The following is a 26,952-nucleotide window of genomic DNA, read 5'->3' as shown; positions in this document are numbered from 1 at the left end:
CAATAATGTCATTGTTAGCTAATGAATGTTTCGATGCTGAACAACGGCAAAATTACAGTTTTCATTGGTCCCTCTTCTTTAGAGAAGACCAGGAAATGATGGATACACAGATCGATAGGCACGCAATGACTCACGCCACCAAACACAGATTAAAACTAAAGTAACGAGCCTGTTTTGAAAATGTAAGAAGTAGAAAGTAGGTATTATAGTATTCAAAATGTAAGAAGTAAAAGTAAAGAGTCGTCAGAAAAATAAGTAGTGGAGTAAAGTACTGATACCAGAAAAACTTACTTAAGTACAGTAACAAAGTATTTGTACTCCACTACTTCCCACCTCTGATGATATGTTTCTTATAACTTCAGTACAGTTCTTAAAGGGGAACATGTAGTGCAGATTGCTGTTTCATGAGCCATCAATCGCATCAAACGATCCTTATCAGCAGTAGTTTGTTCCAAAACTTCAGTGACATGATAACAGATGAGAAAGACCATGAGTTGTGGTTTAAAAGACCGGGGGAAAAGCAAGTAAGTGTAAACATTCCACCCTTCCCCGGATAAATCAAATACAAAATATTTGCACTCAATGGAAAGCCTTTCAAGAGGAGTTTGCTAGAAGTACGCCATTAAAAGGGCAACGCATTAAGCTAATTAGAGTGGATTTCATTGCTCCATAACAGCATGCAATATGTTTCCATGTATGTACATCTGTTTAAAAATGAAATATTGGCCATCTGTCGCGTATCTGCCAACCCACCTGGTTCTGAATAAACAGAGAATGGAAAGCAAGTACAAAGTTGTTTATCTGCCGCTCTCCATTCAACCTACATAAAGGTCAAATTGTATTCGCACCAGCATATATATATTGGAGATTAAATCTTCCTCAGATAACACCCGTCAGTTCCGTATTGCATTAGTAAATCCACTACTGTTGCTGTTTATATTATTGTTGTTGTGAAATGATAAGTGATGCGGTGTGAGCAGCAGGATTTATGCTGCCTGAAGGTCAGCACTCGGGGGGCAGAGAGCCTTCAACTGTCTCTGGAGCCAACCAGAGGTTGTTGCTGCAACATCCAGCTCATCTTCAGGGAACAAAAAGTGTCAAATATGTCAAATCTCTGTCAGTGGAGGTCCCCGTGTAGCGCTGGTCTGGAGGATTGGGTGACGGGCTGAAGGACTGAACATCCAGGTTGTGGCTTTTAGGGTTCAACCGTGTTATTCTGGGACTTCATACCTTGATGTGAATAAGTCTTGACTATCTGTGCATTTCCTTTTATTTGAAGCTTTGTGTTCAACACCTGCCATATAAGGGTATTCACTTCATCTGAGAACTCATTTTCATTCGGTAAAGGCACAGCACCATCTAGTGTTACTTCTAGTCATTTCACAATATTCCTGTTTTTACCTTGACATTTGAAATGATCTGTATGCTTTGCGGTGTTGGGTGAATAATGTCAACTCGTTATTGTGGTTAAATGACTTGTTTAAAATCCCTTCAAATATGTGACGGTTGGGTGTAAAAAGAGCTGCTTCAGCTTTGATCTCGATCCCTTTTCTGAGTCAATGTGCTGATTTTTAGCTAACAGGAAACTCTGAACGTTCTTCCTGAAACAGGGCTCTGAATAATTTTTACACAAAAAGCAGGACAGGGAATATAACTGCAATCATTTATTTGAGGCTCACTGGATTATGCAAAAACTTGAGGCGATATTGCCCTTGAGAAGACAAACATTTACATTGTTTTGTAACAGATAAAACATTCATCCAAAAGTTAATTGTTAACAACGTACAGATACATGGGATTGTGGATTAAAACTTAATGAAAGATTCTCCAAGAATACAACTTAATTGCACTATAATTCTGACCTATCTTTTAAAGATTCGGAATCTGGAAATATTCCATGCATTTCAAGAAATTAAATGTGCGGAAACCCTGGTGTTGAGAGTATAGCTGGCCCAATATGTAAGTTCTTTCAAGTCCTGCACTGAACAGTCAGACTTAAAGCCCCTGTCACACTGTCCCAAAATTGACACCCGATGGACACACGAATATGGAATTTCGCACGAAGATGGCCCCGAACCACACACGAAGGCAACATTTACATTACATTTAAGACATACAACTGCAATGAAAGTACCAAAAACAATTATGTTAAAGTACTATGATACTGTACTGATATATTCAGACTTTGTTCTTTACTTTATCCGTCTTTATATATAGAAAATATTACGTTTTCTCCGTAATGTTGTTTCCATAACAACAACTTCCTGTCAACTGTCCTTGAAAATAATATATTATACCCTTTTTAGTTTCGTAAGGCCATCGTGAGGGCATCGTGAGGGCATCTTGTTATCATCGGTGCCATCGGGCATTCGCCCCGATCAGAGTGAATGTGAATGCACCGATGATAACATGAAGATGACACGATTTGACAAGATGCCCTCACGAGTGCCTTACGAAGTTGCCGCTCACGAAGTTGCTGCCGGAGCCTGAGAAACTCCACCGGCGGTCATACGATGGCTTAGATGCCCTCACGAATGGCCCGATGTTGCTACGATCACAGCCGTATTTGAACATTTCCTTTATCGTGTGTCCATCGAGTGTCAATTTCGGGACAGTGTGACAGTGGCTTAACCGAAATAAAGAAAAGTGTACATCTCAAAATTCCAATAAAATCTTCCCAGCTTTCTACTGCACTGGCAATGATTCTTTTTTTCAAATGAAAAGGTTTTGGTGTTGCCATCTTACCTAAGACAGCCCTACAGAACCTTTTCTTTACAGCAGTTTTTTTTAGAAGCACTCTACACAGTCTCATTCTACTGTATTTCTACAGTAATATACTTTAAAGGACCCCCTACATTTGAAATGAAAAGAAACTACTGAATGTTAAGCAACAATTTGACAGGATTATCGTCATGAAGGTGGTCTGTGCATTGTGGAAATGAGGGTTGTGGTTCAGAAGGACAAGATGGTTCTCTGGATGATGTCGATACATTCGTGCATCTCGTCCTCTTTAATGATGAGGGGGGGGGCCAGGCGGATGATGTCCCCGTGCGTGGGCTTGGCCAGCAGTCCGTTGTCACGAAGGCGTAAGCACACCTCCCAGGCGTTATAGTCTGTGGGAAGTGTTCAAATATGGAAGTCAGATAAAGCAAGCTGCAAATCATTGTTTACACTTCAATTGTCTTACAAAGGACATTGTAGGAATGGCAAGTGTGAAGGTGCCGTAAATAAGGAGAAATCCACCCCAAAGTAAAATTCACTTTTAAATATGTTGGGAATCTCACTTTTAAATTTGTATTTTTAAAACAGTTCATCCTAGAGATGGATAGCAAATAGCCCCAGTATAGTCCAGACTCCAAGAAAATGTTATCCAAGTCACTAATTAAAATCAACCAAGCCTTCCTTTAAAAACATGACCGAATGACATCACAAATTGTTGTCTTGATGCTGATTTCCAGTACATATAGACAGCAATTTCATACTTGTATACTAGACTCAAACTCTAGTAGTTTAAATTGTGTGGGTTAGGATTGTTACTTTTGGTCTCTTTGATGACGACTGCGTTGAGGAGGCCTTTCCCTCTGACTGTTGTCACAATGTCTTTGGGCAGTTTGCTCAGCTCGCTCCGCAACAGCTCTCCCATCTTCTGAGAGTTCTCTGCCAGCTTCTCCTCCTCAAGCACCTGCAAAATGAATCATTTCCAAAAATGTAACATGTGTACTTTTCTTCTGATGCTTAATAGTCTATGGAGGTAGCTGGGGCGGCTTTGGCTGAGGAGGTGGAGCAGTTGTCCACCAATCAGTGGATGGTTAGATCCCAAGCCCATCAGTCAACATGTCGAAATGTCAACATGTCAAAGTATCCTTGCGCAAGAGACTGGGCACAAAAATAGCTCCCAATGGTGTGTGAATGTTAGTCTCCCTGAGCAGGTTTCAACTTGGACGTCAGCCTGTATGGCACTGGCAGCCTTTGCCTCTGAAGCATGTGAGCAAACAGGTGATTGTTGTACACGTAAAAGTTCCTTTAGCTGTCGCAAAGAGTGGAAAAGCGCTGTATAAATGCTGTTCTATTTAACATTTAGCAGTAGAAGCTTTCAACTATTTTAACTTTATGGTATGTTGCATATTATAGTGTAAAGCAATAGAGGTTGTTTGAGGGTAGACAGGCAAGTATATTTTGGACACTGACCTCTAGTGCAGCCATGGCGACCTGACAGGCCACGGGGTTTCCTCCATATGTGGACCCGTGCTCTCCAGGCTTGATGGTCAGCATGATCTCATCATCACACAGCACAGCCGAAACCTAACGCACACAAACACAGACCAGTTCAATCAAAGGTTAAAGTTACATAACTAATCTGATTCATAATCTTGTCCAAAATAACTGGACTCTGGAATAATTGCAAAATAAATCTGAAATAGGGATGTTGATAACTTGATAAAGTGCTTACAGGGTAAACTCCTCCAGAAAGAGCTTTGCCCAGGACCACGATATCTGGGCGGACCTCCTCGTGGTCCACAGCCAGGCGCCGGCCGGTCCTCGCCAAGCCCGTCTGCACCTCGTCATCGATCCACAGCACCTGCACAAACATAAGAGGACTTTAATGGTCATTTTCACAGCAGGTTGCTACAGCGCTCGGTGTCTTGGTGTGACCCGTAGATTCCTTCACTTACAATGTGTAATAATAACTGATGGAGCTAGATTATTTTTTTAACCAGTTTAGCCCCAGGGGGCTCTAACTAGGGGAGATTGGGGGAATGAAGTGAAATCAAGACAAAGTAGAGATACAATAGTTTTGGGGAATGTTACAGTTTTCCCGACTTCAGAGTCAGAAACTATAGTGCCATGAGACCTTTTTTATGTATTGGGATAATTTGGCTCAATTGTTCAGTGTCTATGGGATCCAATAACTTAATCATGATCCAATTGGCATTTAGGAATACAAAAACTAATCAAAACAAAGCAAGTAAACCATGGGGGCAAGGCACTTCTTTAGTGACTTTATGTTTATTTGATGTGAACAATGGAATTCTTCAGGTGTATGGATATCATATTTGAAAATGTGTACTGAAATCAAAAACACAAAATAGATTACCCCATGGTTGCAAAAAATGGCAGATCTACTAACGTTCATTAGCTGAGCAAAATAAACCTGTGTTATTTTTGGCACAATTGAACTTTGCTGCTCTCAACTTGAATTAAATGACTTAACCGTGTCACGGATGAGTGAAGGAAGCAGGACCCAAATGCAGATAACTTTTGAGAAACCCTTTATTCCAAGGATAAAGGATAAATGACAAATACAGAACAGAACACTCTCCGGTGACCTCCGTCACCAACAAACAATGACCCAACACTGAACACAGAAAGAGACAAGACTAAATACAAGAAGGGGTAATCATGACAACGAGAAACAGCCGGGCAGGGGAGGAGAAACACAAGGACAACAGGTGAACACAATCGGGTAATCAGGGAGGGAAACAGACAGAAAGCAGACAGGCAGGAAACGGGGGTGAACACTTAACACAATAAGACAGGAAACCCAAAGACAAGAAAAACACCAACACAGACAAAACTACAAGCGTGACATAACATGTGAATTGTGACAGAACCCCCCCCTCAAAAAAAAAAAAAAAAAAAAGTCCAAAACCCCAAGCAGGGTGGGCGGAGGGGGTCCGGAGGACGGGTCTTGGGCTGACAGCCCAGGAACACAGCGGAGGACCAGGAAGGGGTCACGGGCGGACGGCCCGAGGGGCAAGGTACAGTCCAAAAAGGGGGATTCGGGCGGACTGCCCGGGGGCAAGGCCGAGAACCAGGAAGGGGTCTCGGGCGGACGGCCCGGGGTCAAAACAGAGTCCAAGGTGGGGACCATGGAGGACCGAAGGCAGCGGCAGGAAGAGTCAGGGACCCGGGTCCGAGGGCGAAGGCAACGGCAGGAAGAGTCAGGGGGTCGGGCCCGAGGGCGAAGACCGCGGCTCTCAGGGGGCCGGGCTCGAGGGCGAAGACCGCGGCTCTCAGGGGGCCGGGCTCGAGGGCGAAGACCGCGGCTCTCAGGGGGCCGGGCTCGAGGGCGAAGACCGCGGCTCTCAGGGGGCCGGGCTCGAGGGCGAAGACCGCGGCTCTCAGGGGGCCGGGCTCGAGCCGGTGTCGACCGGACAGGATCAGGAGGCCGGGCAGGAAAGCGCTGATGGGCCAGTTCCGGAGATCCTCCAACCGGAGAACCTCCAACGACACTTGCGTAGGGGCTTGAATAGGGAATGGAGAGGGACCTCGAGCGGAGACTTGAGAGGGGACTCGAGAGGAGACTGGAGAGGGGACTCCAGAGGGGACTAGAGAAGGGAACACGAGAGGGGATTTGAGAGGGGAACTAAAGAGGGGACTCGAGGAGGGACCAGAGGAGGGACCAGAGGAGGGAACTCGAGAGGGAACTCGAGAGGGAACTCGAGGGGGGAACTGGAGAGGGGACTCGAGATGGAAACAGAGAGGGAACTCGAGAAGGGACTACAGAGGGGACTAGAGGAGTAACTAGGGAAGGGAACTCGAGAGGGGAACTAGAGAGGGGACCCGAGGAGGGACTAGAGGGCCTAAAGGAGGGACTAAAAGAGGGAACTCGAGGGGGAACTGGAGAGGGGACTCGAGATAGAAACAGAGAGGGAACTCGAGAAGGGACTACAGAGGGGACTCGAGGGGGATCTGGAGAGGGAACTTGAGATGGAAACAGAGAGGGGACTCGAACAGAGACTAAAGAGGGGACTAGAGGAGAGACTAGATGAGTAACTAGAGAAGGGAACTCGAGAGGGAAACTAGAGAGGGGACTCGAGGAGGGACTAGAGGAGGGAACTCGAGAGGGAACTGGAGATGGAAACAGAGAGGGGACTCGAAAAGGGACTACAGAGGGGACTAGAGGAGAAACTAGAGGAGGGACTAGAGGAGTAACTAGAGAAGGGAACTCGAGAGGGGAACTAGAGAGGGGACTCGAGGAGGGACTAGAGGAGGGCCTAGAGGAGGGCCTAAAGGAGGGAACTCGAGAGGGGACTCGAGAGGGAACTTGAGATGGAAACAGAGAGGGGACTCGAACAGAGACTAAAGAGGGGACTAGAGGAGAGAGGAGGGACTAGAAGAGTAACTAGAGAAGGGAACTCGAGAGGGAACTCGAGAGGGAAACTAGAGAGGGGACTCGAGGAGGAACCAGAGGAGGGAACCCGAGATGGGACCGTGGCAGCCGGGACCAGATCCGGGTCCGGAACCAAGGCAGCTGGGGTCGGGACCATGGCTGCGGGGACCAGAACTGGGGCCGAAACCCTGGCTGCAGGGACCGGAATAGCAGCCAGAAACATGGCTGCTGAAGCCAGAATCCTGTCTATAAGCTCCAGCTTCGACGCCGGACACACGGCCGTATAGGGCGCTCCCGGAACCGGGACCATAGCCGCTGGGGCCGGCCCTGAGCCGGAAACATGGCTGTATGATCCAGCTCTGGAGCCCGGATCATGACTGTGTGGGGCGGACTCGGAGCCGGAAACATGGCTGCGGGAGCCTGCACTGGGGCAGGAACCATGGCTGCTGGGGCCGAAACCGTGGCTGCTGGGGCCGGAACCGTGGCTGCTGGGCCGGAAACCGTGGCTGCTGGGGCCAGGACTGAGGCTGGAACCATGGCTGCTGGCGCCTGTACTGGGACCATGGCTGCTGGGGCCCGGGCTCCTTGTCTGGCCTTGCGACGACTCCTCTTAGCAGCCGCCCTCTGAATGCTCCGTGGCCTCCATAAGCCTGACGAGTTCCAGCATAAGACTCATGAATAGGAAGCAGGAAACTGGGGAAGAAAGCAGAGGTTGACTCCAGACGGACCACTCCGAGACGTCGGTAGTCAGCAGGCTGGAACTCACACCTCCAGAGGAAGTCCAACATCCAGTCAGGTAAGAATTCCACCAAGTCGGGCTTCTCCATCGCCAACCGGTGCGCCTCTACCAGGGCGGCCTCCTCCTCAGCCGAACACTGGACGCTTCCTTCCACCAATCGTGGCAACATTCCAAAGGAAAAAGAAAACTGTCGCAGCTCCACCTCAAAAGGGTCATCTGCTGGGTCCATTTCTGGTTGGGTCATTCTGTCACGGAATGAGTGAAGGAAGCAGGACCCAAATGCAGATAACTTTTGAGAAACCCTTTATTCCAAGGATAAATACAGAACAGAACACTCTCCGGTGAACTCCGTCACCAACAAACAATGACCCAACACTGAACACAGACAGAGACAAGACTAAATACAAGAAGGGGTAATCATGACAACGAGAAACAGCCGGGCAGGGGAGGAGAAACACAAGGACAACAGGTGAACACAATCGGGTAATCAGGGAGGGAAACAGACAGAAAGCAGACAGGCAGGAAACGGGGGTGAACACTTAACACAATAAGACAGGAAACCCAAAGACAAGAAAAACACCAACACAGACAAAACTACAAGCGTGACATAACATGTGAATTGTGACAAACCGGGTCTCTTCTTGTGAAAACAGGTCACCTGGAACTCTTCTCTACTTAAGTTTGTACAAGATAACAAAATACATAAAGGGCAAAAATGAAGCGCAGACTGCAGTTTTCCCTCAATTAATCTCCTGTTAAGGAGGAGAGTTTGTGCTTCATGTCTTTTGAACTCCTAAGAGGAGACATTCATAATTACAAAATATATTTTTTCCATTTTTAGGAAAATACCATGCCCTAAAAGCTGTGCATGTGGTTATTAAACATGCAAAAACAAACTACAAAATCTTGTTCCTAGATTGGTGTGCTGTACAACCTCAGTACAGGAAGTAGATGGAAGATCTTTTTTGCATTTTCATTATTTTTGTGTGACTCACATTGTATTTGGTTGCAAAGTTCTCTGACTGCGGTCAGGTAGCCCTTGTCTGGCACCACCACACCAGCCTCCCCCTGGATGGGCTCCACCATGAACGCAGCAACATTTGGGTCCTGAAGAGCTTTCTGGAGTAAAAAACAAACAAAAAACTAGACATTTCTTTCTGTTACCATAGGTAGCCCCTTTCAATAAATACGAGCCGCTTTAGTCAATCCTTAGGGTTCCTATGTTAACATGGAAAAGCAAAAGCTTCAAAGATAACATATGTGTAGAAATATGCAACTGCAAAAGGTGATTGGACCCCCTTTGTTTACATAGTGAAGGATTCATGTCTGCTTGTTCTGAGGAAGTTTAAGAATTAAACTTTTTTTTTTACCTTAAAAGTGGACCGCCAAATGTCCACATCAAAGTCTGTTTGCAGAATATATATATATAAAAAAAAATGCATGCATGTTTTTTATTGAAGCCTTTTTTGTGACTCCAGAGGCAGCTGGGCAATTTCTTAAAAATTCCCTCAAGTGATAATGCTTGGGGCGGATGACTATACACCTGAAAATGAGTTGGAAAGATGCATTGATTAAAATAAGACATTCTCTCTGGGTTATTTTTGTTCCTCCAGGTTAGTCTTAGCCAGGAAAACATTGTGAATGCCGTGCAATAGAATAGAATAGAATCGGAGGGATGAAACCCTCTTTAATGGTTACACATGCAGAGCATACAGCACACAGTAAAATGTGTTCTCTGCTTTGAACCCATCCTAGACCAGGAGTCTAGTACTAGGAGCAGTGGGCAGCTATTGGGATCCACCCAGCAGAAACATGAACAGTGAAAATAAGCACAAGGAAACATTTGCTGCCTCTAACGTCAGTGTTTCCTCTTTAATGCCAGTAATAAAAGTTAACCAATGATCTTGCAGGTGAACTTTTCTTGTAGTTAGTTAGGTACGTTGTTTAAAGAGAGTCCAGAATCTGGTGAGTCTGGTTTGCTGTGGCTGAAACCTCACCCTTTAATTTAAGCGTTTTACAAGGCACTTGACAGCTGTGGTTGACACTTTTTCACAAATAAGCTGCTTGTGAGAGCGTGAAACTCTCACAGGTCATTCCACTGAACTGACACTGTGTTTAACAATGATATTCAAACAGAAACTAAAGCGACTGTGCGGTATGCAGATTGCATCAAAACCGATACCTCCAGTTCTGGGATGTTGTTGTAAGGGATGATTTCAAAGCCTGGCATGAAGGGACCAAAGCCTTCATAACTGCTGGGGTCTGTAGAGCTGGAGATGGCCGTCATGGTGCGGCCCCAGAAGTTTCCATCTAACAAACACGGAGTAAATGAGATGGAATATTCATCATGCTGCTCTTAGTTTACATTTGTACATAATGTATGACATGTGGTACCTGTTGTCACCTTATCCTGTCTCTGTTGTGAGCATCGGATTAAGGCTGAGTTGGTAATGTATTGTGGTATTATCCTAAATGTAAAGGATCACTGTAAAAAAAATTGTATTTGTATAATATTTAACTCGGTATCTAAATGTACAATGTGATTCAGAGTGTTACCGCGAGGTTGTCATTTACTTCTGAAAAATATTCTCTGACAGCTTAAGTTTTAGAAGTATTGGACTCCATAACTGTTCCTATAACTAGTCTATTGAGACATATGGGTTACTTACCAGCAAAAACTATTTTGGCCTGGTTTTTGGGAACCCCCTTCACAGTGTAAGCCCACTTGCGGGCAAGCTTGCAGGCCGTCTCACCACCTTCAACCCCTAAATGTAACAAATAATAATAATAATAATAATGTCAATACTCATACTGTAATAACCTCTTAAGGTGTTTCATACAATTATCCTTAGGCGTTTTCTGACCGTACCTGTATTCATGGGTAACACTTTGTCATAGCCAAACAAGCCTGTGACGTACTCCTCGTAGGCTCCCAGCACATTGTTGTAGAAGGCTCTGGAAGTCAGAGTGAGTTTGGAGGCCTGAGCATTGAGCGCAGCAATGATCTTTGGGTGGCAGTGGCCCTGGTTCACTGCACTGTAAGCACTCAGGAAGTCATAATACGGTTGCCATCCACATCCCACACATAGATACCTGGAGTAAAGAAAATCAGGTTGATGATAACAAGTGATGTTAAGCATGTTGAGACAGATGACCAGAGCCTACGGGCAACACAAATGCTGTGCTTTTTCTATTAACCATTTTTTTTATTTAGTTGTCATACGACGCTCTTGACTCACCCTTCCCCCTCTCTAAGGCCACAGGCAAGGGGTGGTAGATGTGCGCTCCATACTTGTCCTCTCGTGTGTAGATGTCCTCGGAAGTTAGCTGGCGGTCAAATTTGAGTTTGGACGCGGCAGTGGAGGTAGGACGTGTGCCAGAGTGGACACTTCGACTCAGAACGGGGGGCGGACACGGCTCAGGTTGCGGCTGAGGTGGAGAATCATTCCCTTTGTGGTTGTATGCTGCAAGTCTATAATAAAAAGCAAGTACAACAACAAGAAAAAACTATTTAGATTGCATCAGTGCTGAATTTATGATAACAAATAGAGTTGCTCTGTTCGAAGCAGTACTAGAACAGCAAAACAATAATTGATAAACATTTAGTTGATTAATTGGAAACTATGGTAATACTAGCTTATTAAGCAAAGATGAAGCTCTAAAAAAGCGAATAAAAAACAACACCTGTATAACCAGACTTTTAATATGTTAATCCCATCATTGGCAGTGATGCTCTTACCCTGAATTAAACAGCACAAAACAAAGAAGTGCCTCTACAAAAAACACACACCGTTGCTTAGGGCTGTGCAATTTAATCGATCCTGCGATATAGGGGAGAGAGGGGTAAGTTGAGCCAGTGGGTAAATTGAACCACCACCCTGTAACCAAGCAACGCCTTATAGTGTAATCACGTGACCAGAAATTATGCAAGCTCCTCCCATTTCTCCTTGCCTGTGAAAGAGAGATCCTCATTAAGTAAACATTTTAGAAAAAAAACGTTTTTTGCTTGTCCAAAGTACATTTTTAGATGTCAGCTATATCGGCTGTATGTCAAAAAAAAAGTATCCAGGTTTAAACACTTATATGTATATGTTGATGTGTTAGCAGTGTATTAAACCATGTGAATCATTAAGTCAAATATGACTCTGAATTGTAATGCTAGGCCTATTTTTCTAAAACTGGTGGCTATGGGGTAAAGTGAACCATGGGCCTTGGGGTAAGTTGAGCCAGTTTTTCAATGGAGAACTGAAATGAAAGTAGGCCAAGTTGATAATAAGAGGTCATTGTAGGCTACATTTAAAGTTGAATTTACCCTGTCTTTGATTGGTAAGATGTATGAAATTGTATCACCATTTGTATGATTACTTTTCCTTTTAACATGTTAAAAAAAAATCAATCAATTCAATTCAATTCAACTTACCCCCTGACCTGGATCAACTTACCCCTACACTGGGGCAAGTTGAGCCACAAAACTTTTTTTTTAAAGAAGTAATATTTTCACTGCCCTTGATCAAATATTAATTCTTATCATTGCCATTGATAAGAGACATCCTGAATTATAGGTGTGTGTTTTCATTTTTACTATGTGTCATTTGTCCTTGCTTAGAGGACAGCATAACTAAAAAATGGCTCAACTTACCCCACTCTCCCCTATATCGATATTTAGTTTTCCGAGGAAGTATCGATATTTCAGCCGCGGGTATCGATACTTTAAGTCTGATAACTGTGTTCGTTATTCTCGCGTCCAGGAGAGAAGCTTTAAAAAGCAGACTAATTGAGTCTCTGAGAAGGTTCAAATATATACTTTTATTAATAAAAAGCGCGGTAATGTTACAAGCAGAAGATGGTTCAGTCAGAAAAACAGCTGTGTTCTGGCTTTGGTGAGCGATGAGAGCGAGCTCCACCTTTCCAGCTGTTAAATATCCTCTGCTGACTCCTCCCTGTGGGCCGGTTGGCTCTGTACAGGCTTGCATCTATCTTGTAGTCCAATACTAACTGCACAATATTTACTGACACTGAGCGGTGAACATATAACACTGTGCAGACGTGCAACATTCTACTGCAGTAGAATTCACTATTTGATATAACACTAACATTCCTGACAATAGACCTCAATAGTCACCTTTTATGGTGTACATGCCTTTTTAATAACATTTTTGAATGGAACATTCATAAATCAAAAATAAATATAACTTAAATATACATGACCACTTAAATTAAAATAAAGTGAACATTAACACCAATATTATCATTTATAAAATGCTATAAAAAAAATAACATAAGCAGCAGATTTTTTAATTAAATATACATACCAACTACAAAATAAGCGGGTATTAAAGTGTAAATGGACAACAAAACGGAAATGGAAATGAAAAGGCCTGATGGTGGTGCTAAATCAGAGCAAAACTGGGTGACATACTGTCGCCCTTTAGTCCCTCTCTCTTGTCTTTCTCTCCTTTCTTTTTCTTTTTTGAAAGCCTGACTTTGTTAGTCGTGGAGACATCGTACACACGTAAGTACTCGCATCCCTGCCTCACATGCTCTCAGTCTGCTAGAAAATGTGGTGCTGCACAGCGTTTGGAGACCAAACCATTACATGTAAATAGAGGGGGGTGTACAGAGGCTTTAGATAATGAACTTTTCGAACAAAAATAAGTTAAATGAATCGTAAGTTTAGTGAGTACATTTTATCAATATAATGTTATATTAATGTTAATTATTGATGATTGATGAAAGGTTACTTAAACATTTTTTCTTAATGTTCTACAATTTTTGGGGCCCCTGTCAGTCACGGGCCCTTAGAATCGTCCTAACTTTTCACCCCCTTACGTCGCCCCTGCATATCGCTACTAAATTCACCTCTATAGTAAATGGTATATTAGCCACATGCTAAATGCTAACCGGAGATTAAGGATTTTCAGAATAAAAGCTTAACAACTGGTTGTGCACGAGAACTTCTGGTTTTTCAGTATAAAACAGCATTTAAACTGACGGTATGTTTAAGGAACTTTATGCCATCAGAACATTGATTTTAATTTCTAACAAGTCCCATTCAAATCCCCCGTGTTCCGCCACCTGCTGCACCTTTTAATTCTCCATTGTCCATTGTGATACTGCACTTTATGTACTTACGTTTCAAAGGCTTGTAAGCTACAGTTTGCACTGTTTCAATAAATGAAACTAATTTTCTCACCACATCTTTTGATTCATTTGTCCAGCATTTGCAAGTTGTAGACTCTCTGTCAGAGCCATATATTGTATAAGTGATGCTTTCAGTTTTCAGTTGAATTAGTTCAATCCAAGTCAATGGAACACTCACAAGATGTCACCAAAATCACACTGTCCCTTTAAAATCTTTCAGAAAATGATATAAGTGTATCGAATTATATCGAATCGTATCATTGGCTGAATATCGTGATATGTATCGTATTGTGAGCTGAATATCGTGTATCGTATCGTATCGTATCGTGAGAATAGCTGAGTGGGATGCAGGTCTCAGCGGAGTGCAGGATCAAAGCATGCACAGGGCCCAAGAGCATGGCTGGATGTCACCCGGTGATAACCCTCACATCGCCTGCCAGGCTGGATTCCACTCATATTTCACAAGCAAGCTCTGGGCCACACTCGTCTCTCAGCTGCACTTCGTATGAAATAATAACCTGTGCTGGATGCTAGGCTGGGTGCACTCTCGCCCTGAAAGACAAGGGCTGTTCTGACAGTGCAGCTGATGAAACAACACTCTGATCTTTAGTCGCTGGCCTGGAAGTTAGGATGAGTAAAGTTTGTAACCGGTGGTGGAAATTTATTTATTCCTAATCATATGTAGAGATGGCAAGAGTACACACATCCTTTACTAAGTAGTACAGATACTCGTGTTACTGACATACTTCTTTACTCAAGTAAATGTACCCATAACTACCAACAGTTTTAAAGAGTAACTGACCTCACTTTATATAAATAGAACAATAATGTCATTGTTAGCTAATGAATGTTTCTATGCTGAACAATGGCAAAATTACAGTTTTCATTGGTCCCTCTTCTTTAGAGAAGACCAGGAAATGATGGATACACAGATCGATAGGCACGCAATGACTCACGCCACCAAACACAGATTAAAACTAAAGTAACGAGCCTGTTTTGAAAATGTAAGAAGTAGAAAGTAGGTATTATAGTATTCAAAATGTAAGAAGTAAAAGTAAAGAGTCGTCAGAAAAATAAGTAGTGGAGTAAAGTACTGATACCAGAAAAACTTACTTAAGTACAGTAACAAAGTATTTGTACTCCACTACTTCCCACCTCTGATGATATGTTTCTTATAACTTCAGTACAGTTCTTAAAGGGGAAAATGTAGTGCAGATTGCTGTTTCATGAGCCATCAATCGCATCAAACGATCCTTATCAGCAGTAGTTTGTTCCAAAACTTCAGTGACATGATAACAGATGAGAAAGACCATGAGTTGTGGTTTAAAAGACCGGGGGAAAAGCAAGTAAGTGTAAACATTCCACCCTTCCCCGGATAAATCAAATACAAAATATTTGCACTCAATGGAAAGCCTTTCAAGAGGAGTTTGCTAGAAGTACGCCATTAAAAGGGCAACGCATTAAGCTAATTATAGTGGATTTCATTGCTCCATAACAGCATGCAATATGTTTCCATGTATGTACATCTGTTTAAAAATGAAATATTGGCCGTCTGTCGCGTATCTGCCAACCCACCTGGTTCTGAATAAACAGAGAATGGAAAGCAAGTACAAAGTTGTTTATCTGCCGCTCTCCATTCAACCTACATAAAGGTCAAATTGTATTCGCACCAGCATATATATATTGGAGATTAAATCTTCCTCAGATAACACCCGTCAGATCCGTATTGCATTAGTAAATCCACTACTGTTGCTGTTTATATTATTGTTGTTGTGAAATGATAAGTGATGCGGTGTGAGCAGCAGGATTTATGCTGCCTGAAGGTCAGCACTCGGGGGCAGAGAGCCTTCAACTGTCTCTGGAGCCAACCAGAGGTTGTTGCCGCAACATCCAGCTCATCTTCAGGGAACAAAAAGTGTCAAATATGTCAAATCTCTGTCAGTGGAGGTCCCCGTGTAGCGCTGGTCTGGAGGATTGGGTGACGGGCTGAAGGACTGAACATCCAGGTTGTGGCTTTTAAGGTTCAACCGTGTTATTCTGGGACTTCATACCTTGATGTGAGTAAGTCTTGACTATCTGTGCATTTCCTTTTATTTGAAGCTTTGTGTTCAACACCTGCCATATAAGGGTATTCACTTCATCTGAGAACTCATTTTCATTCGGTAAAGGCACAGCACCATCTAGTGTTACTTCTAGTCATTTCACAATATGCCTGTTTTTACCTTGACATTTGAAATGATCTGTATGCTTTGCGGTGTTGGGTGAATAATGTCAACTCGTTATTGTGGTTAAATGACTTGTTTAAAATCCCTTCAAATATGTGACGGTTGGGTGTAAAAAGAGCTGCTTCAGCTTTGATCTCGATCCCTTTTCTGAGTCAATGTGCTGATTTTTAGCTAACTGGAAACTCTGAACGTTCTTCCTGAAACAGGCCTCTGAATTATTTTTACACAAAAAGCAGGACAGGGAATATAACTGCAATCATTTATTTGAGGCTCACTGGATTATGCAAAAACTTGAGGCGATATTGCCCTTGAGAAGACAAACATTTACATTGTTTTGTAACAGATAAAACATTCATCCAAAAGTTAATTGTTAACAACGTACAGATACATGGGATTGTGGATTAAAACTTAATGAAAGATTCTCCAAGAATACAACTTAATTGCACTATAATTCTGACCTATCTTTTAAAGATTCGGAATCTGGAAATATTCCATGCATTTCAAGAAATTAAATGTGCGGAAACCCTGGTGTTGAGAGTATAGCTGGCCCAATATGTAAGTTCTTTCAAGTCCTGCACTGAACAGTCAGACTTAAAGCCCCTGTCACACTGTCCCGAAATTGACACCCGATGGACACATGAATATGGAATTTCGCACAAACAAAGGACATTGTAGGAATGGCAAGTGTGAAGGTGCCGTAAATAAGGAGAAATCCACCCCAAAGTAAAATTCACTTTTAAATATGTTGGGAATCTCACTTTTAAATTTGTATTTTTAAAACAGTTCATCCTAGAGATGGATAGCAAATAGCCCCAGTATAGTCCAGACTCCAAGAAATGTTATCCAAGTCACTAATTAAAATCAACCAAGCCTTCCTTTAAAAACATGACCGAATGACATCACAAATTGTTGTCTTGATGCTGATTTCCAGTACATATAGACAGCAATTTCATACTTGTATACTAGACTCAAACTCTAGTAGTTTAAATTGTGTGGGTTAGGATTGTTACTTTTGGTCTCTTTGATGACGACTGCGTTGAGGAGGCCTTTCCCTCTGACTGTTGTCACAATGTCTTTGGGCAGTTTTCAGCTCGCTCCGCAACAGCTCTCCCATCTTCTGAGAGTTCTCTGCCAGCTTCTCCTCCTCAAGCACCTGCAAAATGAATCATTTCCAAAAATGTAACATGTGTACTTTCTTCTGATGCTTAATAGTCTATGGAGGTAGCTGGGGCGGCTTTGGCTGAGGAGGTGGAGCAGTTGTCCACCAATCAGTGGATGGTTAGATCCCAAGCCCATCAGTCAACATGTCGAAATGTCAACATGTCAAAGTATCCTTGCGCAAGAGACTGGGCACAAAAAAGCTCCCAATGGTGTGTGAATGTTAGTCTCCCTGAGCAGGTTTCAACTTGGACGTCAGCCTGTATGGCACTGGCAGCCTTTGCCTCTGAAGCATGTGAGCAAACAGGTGATTGTTGTACACGTAAAAGTTCCTTTAGCTGTCGCAAAGAGTGGAAAAGCGCTGTATAAATGCTGTTCTATTTAACATTTAGCAGTAGAAGCTTTCAACTATTTTAACTTTATGGTATGTTGCATATTATAGTGTAAAGCAATAGAGGTTGTTTGAGGGTAGACAGGCAAGTATATTTTGGACACTGACCTCTAGTGCAGCCATGGCGACCTGACAGGCCACGGGGTTTCCTCCATATGTGGACCCGTGCTCTCCAGGCTTGATGGTCAGCATGATCTCATCATCACACAGCACAGCCGAAACTAACGCACAACACAGACCAGTTCAATCAAAGGTTGTTACATAACTAATCTGATTTATCTTGTCCAAAATAACTGGACTCTGGAATAATTGCAAAATAAATCTGAAATAGGGATGTTGATAACTTGATAAAGTGCTTACAGGGTAAACTCCTCCAGAAAGAGCTTTGCCCAGGACCACGATATCTGGGCGGACCTCCTCGTGGTCCACAGCCAGGCGCCGGCCGGTCCTCGCCAAGCCCGTCTGCACCTCGTCATCGATCCACAGCACCTGCACAAACATAAGAGGACTTTAATGGTCATTTTCACAGCAGGTTGCTACAGCGCTCGGTGTCTTGGTGTGACCCGTAGATTCCTTCACTTACAATGTGTAATAATAACTGATGGAGCTAGATTATTTTTTTAACCAGTTTAGCCCCAGGGGGCTCTAACTAGGGGAGATTGGGGGAATGAAAGTGAAATCAAGACAAAGTAGAGATACAATAGTTTTGGGGAATGTTACAGTTTTCCCGACTTCAGAGTCAGAAACTATAGTGCCATGAGACCTTTTTTATGTATTGGGATAATTTGGCTCAATTGTTCAGTGTCTATGGGATCCAATAACTTAATCATGATCCAATTGGCATTTAGGAATACAAAAACTAATCAAAACAAAGCAAGTAAACCATGGGGGCAAGGCACTTCTTTAGTGACTTTATGTTTATTTGATGTGAACAATGGAATTCTTCAGGTGTATGGATATCATATTTGAAAATGTGTACTGAAATCAAAAACACAAAATAGATTACCCCATGGTTGCAAAAAATGGCAGATCTACTAACGTTCATTAGCTGAGCAAAATAAACCTGTGTTATTTTTGGCACAATTGAACTTTGCTGCTCTCAACTTGAATTAAATGACTTAACCGTGTCACGGATGAGTGAAGGAAGCAGGACCCAAATGCAGATAACTTTTGAGAAACCCTTTATTCCAAGGATAAAGGATAAATGACAAATACAGAACAGAACACTCTCCGGTGACCTCCGTCACCAACAAACAATGACCCAACACTGAACACAGAAAGAGACAAGACTAAATACAAGAAGGGGTAATCATGACAACGAGAAACAGCCGGGCAGGGGAGGAGAAACACAAGGACAACAGGTGAACACAATCGGGTAATCAGGGAGGGAAACAGACAGAAAGCAGACAGGCAGGAAACGGGGGTGAACACTTAACACAATAAGACAGGAAACCCAAAGACAAGAAAAACACCAACACAGACAAAACTACAAGCGTGACATAACATGTGAATTGTGACAGAACCCCCCCCTCAAAAAAAAAAAAAAAAAAAAAGTCCAAAACCCCAAGCAGGGTGGGCGGAGGGGGTCCGGAGGACGGGTCTTGGGCTGACAGCCCAGGAACACAGCGGAGGACCAGGAAGGGGTCACGGGCGGACGGCCCGAGGGGCAAGGTACAGTCCAAAAAGGGGGATTCGGGCGGACTGCCCGGGGGCAAGGCCGAGAACCAGGAAGGGGTCTCGGGCGGACGGCCCGGGGTCAAAACAGAGTCCAAGGTGGGGACCATGGAGGACCGAAGGCAGCGGCAGGAAGAGTCAGGGACCCGGGTCCGAGGGCGAAGGCAACGGCAGGAAGAGTCAGGGGGTCGGGCCCGAGGGCGAAGACCGCGGCTCTCAGGGGGCCGGGCTCGAGGGCGAAGACCGCGGCTCTCAGGGGGCCGGGCTCGAGGGCGAAGACCGCGGCTCTCAGGGGGCCGGGCTCGAGGGCGAAGACCGCGGCTCTCAGGGGCCGGGCTCGAGGGCGAAGACCGCGGCTCTCAGGGGGCCGGGCTCGAGCCGGTGTCGACCGGACAGGATCAGGAGGCCGGGCAGGAAAGCGCTGATGGGCCAGTTCCGGAGATCCTCCAACCGGAGAACCTCCAACGACACTTGCGTAGGGGCTTGAATAGGGAATGGAGAGGGACCTCGAGCGGAGACTTGAGAGGGGACTCGAGAGGAGACTGGAGAGGGGACTCCAGAGGGGACTAGAGAAGGGAACACGAGAGGGGATTTGAGAGGGGAACTAAAGAGGGGACCGAGGAGGGACCAGGGAGGGACCAGAGGAGGGAACTCGAGAGGGAACTCGAGAGGGAACTCGAGGGGGAACTGGAGAGGGACTCGAGATGGAAACAGAGAGGGAACTCGAGAAGGGACTACAGAGGGGACTAGAGGAGTAACTAGGGAAGGGAACTCGAGAGGGGAACTAGAGAGGGGACCCGAGGAGGGACTAGAGGGCCTAAAGGAGGGACTAAAAGAGGGAACTCGAGGGGGAACTGGAGAGGGGACTCGAGATAGAAACAGAGAGGGAACTCGAGAAGGGACTACAGAGGGGACTCGAGGGGGATCTGGAGAGGGAACTTGAGATGGAAACAGAGAGGGGACTCGAACAGAGACTAAAGAGGGGACTAGAGGAGAGACTAGATGAGTAACTAGAGAAGGGAACTCGAGAGGGAAACTAGAGAGGGGACTCGAGGAGGGACTAGAGGAGGGAACTCGAGAGGGAACTGGAGATGGAAACAGAGAGGGGACTCGAAAAGGGACTACAGAGGGGACTAGAGGAGAAACTAGAGGAGGGACTAGAGGAGTAACTAGAGAAGGGAACTCGAGAGGGGAACTAGAGAGGGGACTCGAGGAGGGACTAGAGGAGGGCCTAGAGGAGGGCCTAAAGGAGGGAACTCGAGAGGGGACTCGAGAGGGAACTTGAGATGGAAACAGAGGGGACTCGAACAGAGACTAAAGAGGGGACTAGAGGAGAGAGGAGGGACTAGAAGAGTAACTAGAGAAGGGAACTCGAGAGGGAACTCGAGAGGGAAACTAGAGAGGGGACTCGAGGAGGAACCAGAGGGAACCCGAGATGGGACCGTGGCAGCCGGGACCAGATCCGGGTCCGGAACCAAGGCAGCTGGGGTCGGGACCATGGCTGCGGGGACCAGAACTGGGGCCGAAACCCTGGCTGCAGGGACCGGAATAGCAGCCAGAAACATGGCTGCTGAAGCCAGAATCCTGTCTATAAGCTCCAGCTTCGACGCCGGACACACGGCCGTATAGGGCGCTCCCGGAACCGGGACCATAGCCGCTGGGGCCGGCCCTGGAGCCGGAAACATGGCTGTATGATCCAGCTCTGGAGCCCGGATCATGACTGTGTGGGGCGGACTCGGAGCCGGAAACATGGCTGCGGGAGCCTGCACTGGGGCAGGAACCATGGCTGCTGGGGCCGAAACCGTGGCTGCTGGGGCCGGAACCGTGGCTGCTGGGGCCGGAACCGTGGCTGCTGGGGCCAGGACTGAGGCTGGAACCATGGCTGCTGGCGCCTGTACTGGGACCATGGCTGCTGGGGCCCGGGCTCCTTGTCTGGCCTTGCGACGACTCCTCTTAGCAGCCGCCTGAATGCTCCGTGGGCCTCCATAAGCCTGACGAGTTCCAGCATAAGACTCATGAATAGGAGCAGGAACTGGGGAAGAAGCAGAGGTTGACTCCAGACGGACCACTCCGAGACGTCGGTAGTCAGCAGGCTGGAACTCACACCTCCAGAGGAAGTCCAACATCCAGTCAGGTAAGAATTCCACCAAGTCGGGCTTCTCCATCGCCAACCGGTGCGCCTCTACCAGGGCGGCCTCCTTCAGCCGAACACTGGACGCTTCCTTCCACCAATCGTGGCAACATTCCAAAGGAAAAGAAAACTGTCGCAGCTCCACCTCAAAAGGGTCATCTGCTGGGTCCATTTCTGGTTGGGTCATTCTGTCACGGATGAGTGAAGGAAGCAGGACCCAAATGCAGATAACTTTTGAGAAACCCTTTATTCCAAGGATAAATACAGAACAGAACACTCTCCGGTGAACTCCGTCACCAACAAACAATGACCCAACACTGAACACAGACAGAGACAAGACTAAATACAAGAAGGGGTAATCATGACAACAGAAAAACAGCCGGGCAGGGAGGAGAAACACAAGGACAACAGGTGAACACAATCGGGTAATCAGGGAGGGAAACAGACAGAAAGCAGACAGGCAGGAAACGGGGGTGAACACTTAACACAATAAGACAGGAAACCCAAAGACAAGAAAAACACCAACACAGACAAAACTACAAGCGTGACATAACATGTGAATTGTGACAAACCGGGTCTCTTCTTGTGAAAACAGGTCACCTGGAACTCTTCTCTACTTAAGTTTGTACAAGATAACAAAATACATAAAGGGCAAAAATGAAGCGCAGACTGCAGTTTTCCCTCAATTAATCTCCTGTTAAGGAGGAGAGTTTGTGCTTCATGTCTTTGAACTCCTAAGAGGAGACATTCATAATTACAAAATATATTTTTTCCATTTTTAGGAAAATACCATGCCCTAAAAGCTGTGCATGTGGTTATTAAACATGCAAAAAACAAACTACAAAATCTTGTTCCTAGATTGGTGTGCTGTACAACCTCAGTACAGGAAGTAGATGGAAGATCTTTTTTGCATTTTCATTATTTTGTGTGACTCACATTGTATTTGGTGCAAAGTTCTCTGACTGCGGTCAGGTAGCCCTTGTCTGGCACCACCACACCAGCCTCCCCCTGGATGGGCTCCACCATGAACGCAGCAACATTTGGGTCCTGAAGAGCTTTCTGGAGTAAAAAAAAACAAAAAACTAGACATTTCTTTCTGTTACCATAGGTAGCCCTTTCAATAAATACGAGCCGCTTTAGTCAATCCTTAGGGTTCCTATGTTAACATGGAAAAGCAAAAGCTTCAAAGATAACATATGTGTAGAAATATGCAACTGCAAAAGGTGATTGGACCCCTTTGTTTACATAGTGAAGGATTCATGTCTGCTTGTTCTGAGGAAGTTTAAGAATTAAACTTTTTTTTTTACCTTAAAAGTGGACCGCCAAATGTCCACATCAAAGTCTGTTTGCAGAATATATATATAAAAAAAAAAATGCATGCATGTTTTTTATGAAGCCTTTTTGTGACTCCAGAGGCAGCTGGGCAATTTCTTAAAAATTCCCTCAAGTGATAATGCTTGGGGCGGATGACTATACACCTGAAAATGAGTTGGAAAGATGCATTGATTAAAATAAGACATTCTCTCTGGGTTATTTTTGTTCCTCCAGGTTAGTCTTAGCCAGGAAAACATTGTGAATGCCGTGCAATAGAATAGAATAGAATCGGAGGGATGAAACCCTCTTTAATGGTTACACATGCAGAGCATACAGCACACAGTAAAATGTGTTCTCTGCTTTGAACCCATCCTAGACCAGGAGTCTAGTACTAGGAGCAGTGGGCAGCTATTGGGATCCACCCAGCAGAAACATGAACAGTGAAAATAAGCACAAGGAAACATTTGCTGCCTCTAACGTCAGTGTTTCCTCTTTAATGCCAGTAATAAAAGTTAACCAATGATCTTGCAGGTGAACTTTTCTTGTAGTTAGTTAGGTACGTTGTTTAAAGAGAGTCCAGAATCTGGTGAGTCTGGTTTGCTGTGGCTGAAACCTCACCCTTTAATTTAAGCGTTTTACAAGGCACTTGACAGCTGTGGTTGACACTTTTTCACAAATAAGCTGCTTGTGAGAGCGTGAAACTCTCACAGGTCATTCCACTGAACTGACACTGTGTTTAACAATGATATTCAAACAGAAACTAAAGCGACTGTGCGGTATGCAGATTGCATCAAAACCGATACCTCCAGTTCTGGGATGTTGTTGTAAGGGATGATTTCAAAGCCTGGCATGAAGGGACCAAAGCCTTCATAACTGCTGGGGTCTGTAGAGCTGGAGATGGCCGTCATGGTGCGGCCCCAGAAGTTTCCATCTAACAAACACGGAGTAAATGAGATGGAATATTCATCATGCTGCTCTTAGTTTACATTGTACATAATGTATGACATGTGGTACCTGTTGTCACCTTATCCTGTCTCTGTTGTGAGCATCGGATTAAGGCTGAGTTGGTAATGTATTGTGGTATTATCCTAAATGTAAAGGATCACTGTAAAAAAAATTGTATTTGTAATATTTAACTCGGTATCTAAATGTACAATGTGATTCAGAGTGTTACCGCGAGGTTGTCATTTACTTCTGAAAATATTCTCTGACAGCTTAAGTTTTAGAAGTATTGGACTCCATAACTGTTCCTATAACTAGTCTATTGAGACATATGGGTTACTTACCAGCAAAAACTATTTTGGCCTGGTTTTTGGGAACCCCCTTCACAGTGTAAGCCCACTTGCGGGCAAGCTTGCAGGCCGTCTCACCACCTTCAACCCCTAAATGTAACAAATAATAATAATAATAATAATAATAATGTCAATACTCATACTGTAATAACCTCTTAAGGTGTTTCATACAATTATCCTTAGGCGTTTTCTGACCGTACCTGTATTCATGGGTAACACTTTGTCATAGCCAAACAAGCCTGTGACGTACTCCTCGTAGGCTCCCAGCACATTGTTGTAGAAGGCTCTGGAAGTCAGAGTGAGTTTGGAGGCCTGAGCATTGAGCGCAGCAATGATCTTTGGGTGGCAGTGGCCCTGGTTCACTGCACTGTAAGCACTCAGGAAGTCATAATACCGGTTGCCATCCACATCCCACACATAGATACCTGGAGTAAAGAAAATCAGGTTGATGATTAACAAGTGATGTTAAGCATGTTGAGACAGATGACCAGAGCCTACGGGCAACACAAATGCTGTGCTTTTCTATTAACCATTTTTTTATTTAGTTGTCATACGACGCTCTTGACTCACCCTTCCCCCTCTCTAAGGCCACAGGCAAGGGGTGGTAGATGTGCGCTCCATACTTGTCCTCTCGTGTGTAGATGTCCTCGGAAGTTAGCTGGCGGTCAAATTTGAGTTTGGACGCGGCAGTGGAGGTAGGACGTGTGCCAGAGTGGACACTTCGACTCAGAACGGGGGCGACACGGCTCAGGTTGCGGCTGAGGTGGAGAATCATTCCCTTTGTGGTTGTATGCTGCAAAGTCTATAATAAAAAGCAAGTACAACAACAAGAAAAAACTATTTAGATTGCATCAGTGCTGAATTTATGATAACAAATAGAGTTGCTCTGTTCGAAGCAGTACTAGAACAGCAAACAATAATTGATAAACATTTAGTTGATTAATTGGAAACTATGGTAATACTAGCTTATTAAGCAAAGATGAAGCTCTAAAAAAGCGAATAAAAAACAACACCTGTATAACCAGACTTTTAAATATGTTAATCCCATCATTGGCAGTGATGCTCTTACCCTGAATTAAACAGCACAAAACAAAGAAGTGCCTCTACAAAAAACACACACCGTTGCTTAGGGCTGTGCAATTTAATCGATCCTGCGATATAGGGGAGAGAGGGGTAAGTTGAGCCAGTGGGTAAATTGAACCACCCCCTGTAACCAAGCAACGCCTTATAGTTGTAATCACGTGACCAGAAATTATGCAAGCTCCTCCCATTTCTCCTTGCCTGTGAAAGAGAGATCCTCATTAAGTAAACATTTTTAGAAAAAAACGTTTTTTGCTTGTCAAAGTACATTTTCTAGATGTCAGCTATATCGGCTGTCATGTCAAAAAAAAAGTATCCAGGTTTAAACACTTATATTGTATATGTTGATGTGTTAGCAGTGTATTAAACCATGTGAATCATTAAGTCAAATATGACTCTGAATTGTAATGCTAGGCTATTTTTTCTAAAATGGTGGCTATGGGGTAAAGTGAACCATGGGCCTTGGGGTAAGTTGAGCCAGTTTTTCAATGGAGAAATGAATGAAAGTAGGCCAAGTTGATAATAAGAGGTCATTGTAGGCTACATTTAAAGTTGAATTTACCCTGTCTTTGATTGGTAAGATGTATGAAATTGTATCACCATTTGTATGATTACTTTTCCTTTTAACATGTTAAAAAAAAATCAATCAATTCAATTCAATTCAACTTACCCCCCTGACCTGGATCAACTTACCCCTACACTGGGGCAAGTTGAGCACAAAACTTTTTTTTTAAAGAAGTAATATTTTCACTGCCCTTGATCAATATTAATTCTTATCATTGCCATTGATAAGAGACATCCTGAATTATAGGTGTGTGTTTTCATTTTTACTATGTGTCATTTGTCCTTGCTTAGAGGACAGCATAACTAAAAAATGGCTCAACTTACCCCACTCTCCCCTATATCGATATTTAGTTTTCCGAGGAAGTATCGATATTTCAGCCGCGGGTATCGATACTTTAAGTCTGATAACTGTGTTCGTTATTCTCGCGTCCAGGAGAGAAGCTTTAAAAAGCAGACTAATTGAGTCTCTGAGAAGGTTCAAATATATACTTTTATTAATAAAAAGCGCGGTAATGTTACAAGCAGAAGATGGTTCAGTCAGAAAAACAGCTGTGTTCTGGCTTTGGTGAGCGATGAGAGCGAGCTCCACCTTTCCAGCTGTTAAATATCCTCTGCTGACTCCTCCCTGTGGGCCGGTTGGCTCTGTACAGGCTTGCATCTATCTTGTAGTCCAATACTAACTGCACAATATTTACTGACACTGAGCGGTGAACATATAACACTGTGCAGACGTGCAACATTCTACTGCAGTAGAATTCACTATTTGATATAACACTAACATTTCCTGACAATAGACCTCAATAGTCACCTTTTATGGTGTACATGCCTTTTTAATAACATTTTGAATGGAACATTCATAAATCAAAAATAAATATAACTTAAATATACATGACCACTTAAATTAAAATAAAGTGAACATTAACACCAATATTATCATTTATAAAATGCTATAAAAAAAATAACATAAGCAGCAGATTTTTTAATTAAATATACATACCAACTACAAAATAAGCGGGTATTAAAGTGTAAATGGACAACAAAACGGAAATGGAAATGAAAGGCCTGATGGTGGTGCTAAATCAGAGCAAAACTGGGTGACATACTGTCGCCCTTTAGTCCCTCTCTCTTG

General features: G+C 44.0%; 1 protein-coding gene and 1 pseudogene across 1 annotated transcript; both read right to left on the bottom strand.

Annotated features, from left to right (window-relative positions):
- Window positions 1–1,651: 1,651 nt before the first annotated feature.
- LOC117464752 (ornithine aminotransferase, mitochondrial-like) lies at window positions 1,652–11,299 on the bottom strand. Its single transcript, XM_034107402.2, is given in 12 exon segments — window positions 1,652–3,113; window positions 3,538–3,682; window positions 4,189–4,302; window positions 4,451–4,579; window positions 8,849–8,860; window positions 8,862–8,972; window positions 10,036–10,163; window positions 10,523–10,618; window positions 10,723–10,917; window positions 10,920–10,946; window positions 11,093–11,261; window positions 11,264–11,299. Coding segments are annotated over 12 exon segments (1,323 nt in total). The 3' UTR covers window positions 1,652–2,952.
- A 5,880-nt stretch (window positions 11,300–17,179) lies between these two features.
- LOC117464753 (ornithine aminotransferase, mitochondrial-like) lies at window positions 17,180–26,382 on the bottom strand (annotated as a pseudogene).
- Window positions 26,383–26,952: the final 570 nt, after the last annotated feature.

The sequence above is a fragment of the Pseudochaenichthys georgianus genome, chromosome 19, assembly GCF_902827115.2.
Source record: "Pseudochaenichthys georgianus chromosome 19, fPseGeo1.2, whole genome shotgun sequence".
Lineage (NCBI taxonomy): Eukaryota > Metazoa > Chordata > Actinopteri > Perciformes > Channichthyidae > Pseudochaenichthys > Pseudochaenichthys georgianus.
Note: the sequence above shows the minus strand (reverse complement) of the source record. Positions and strands in the feature narration are given on the sequence as shown.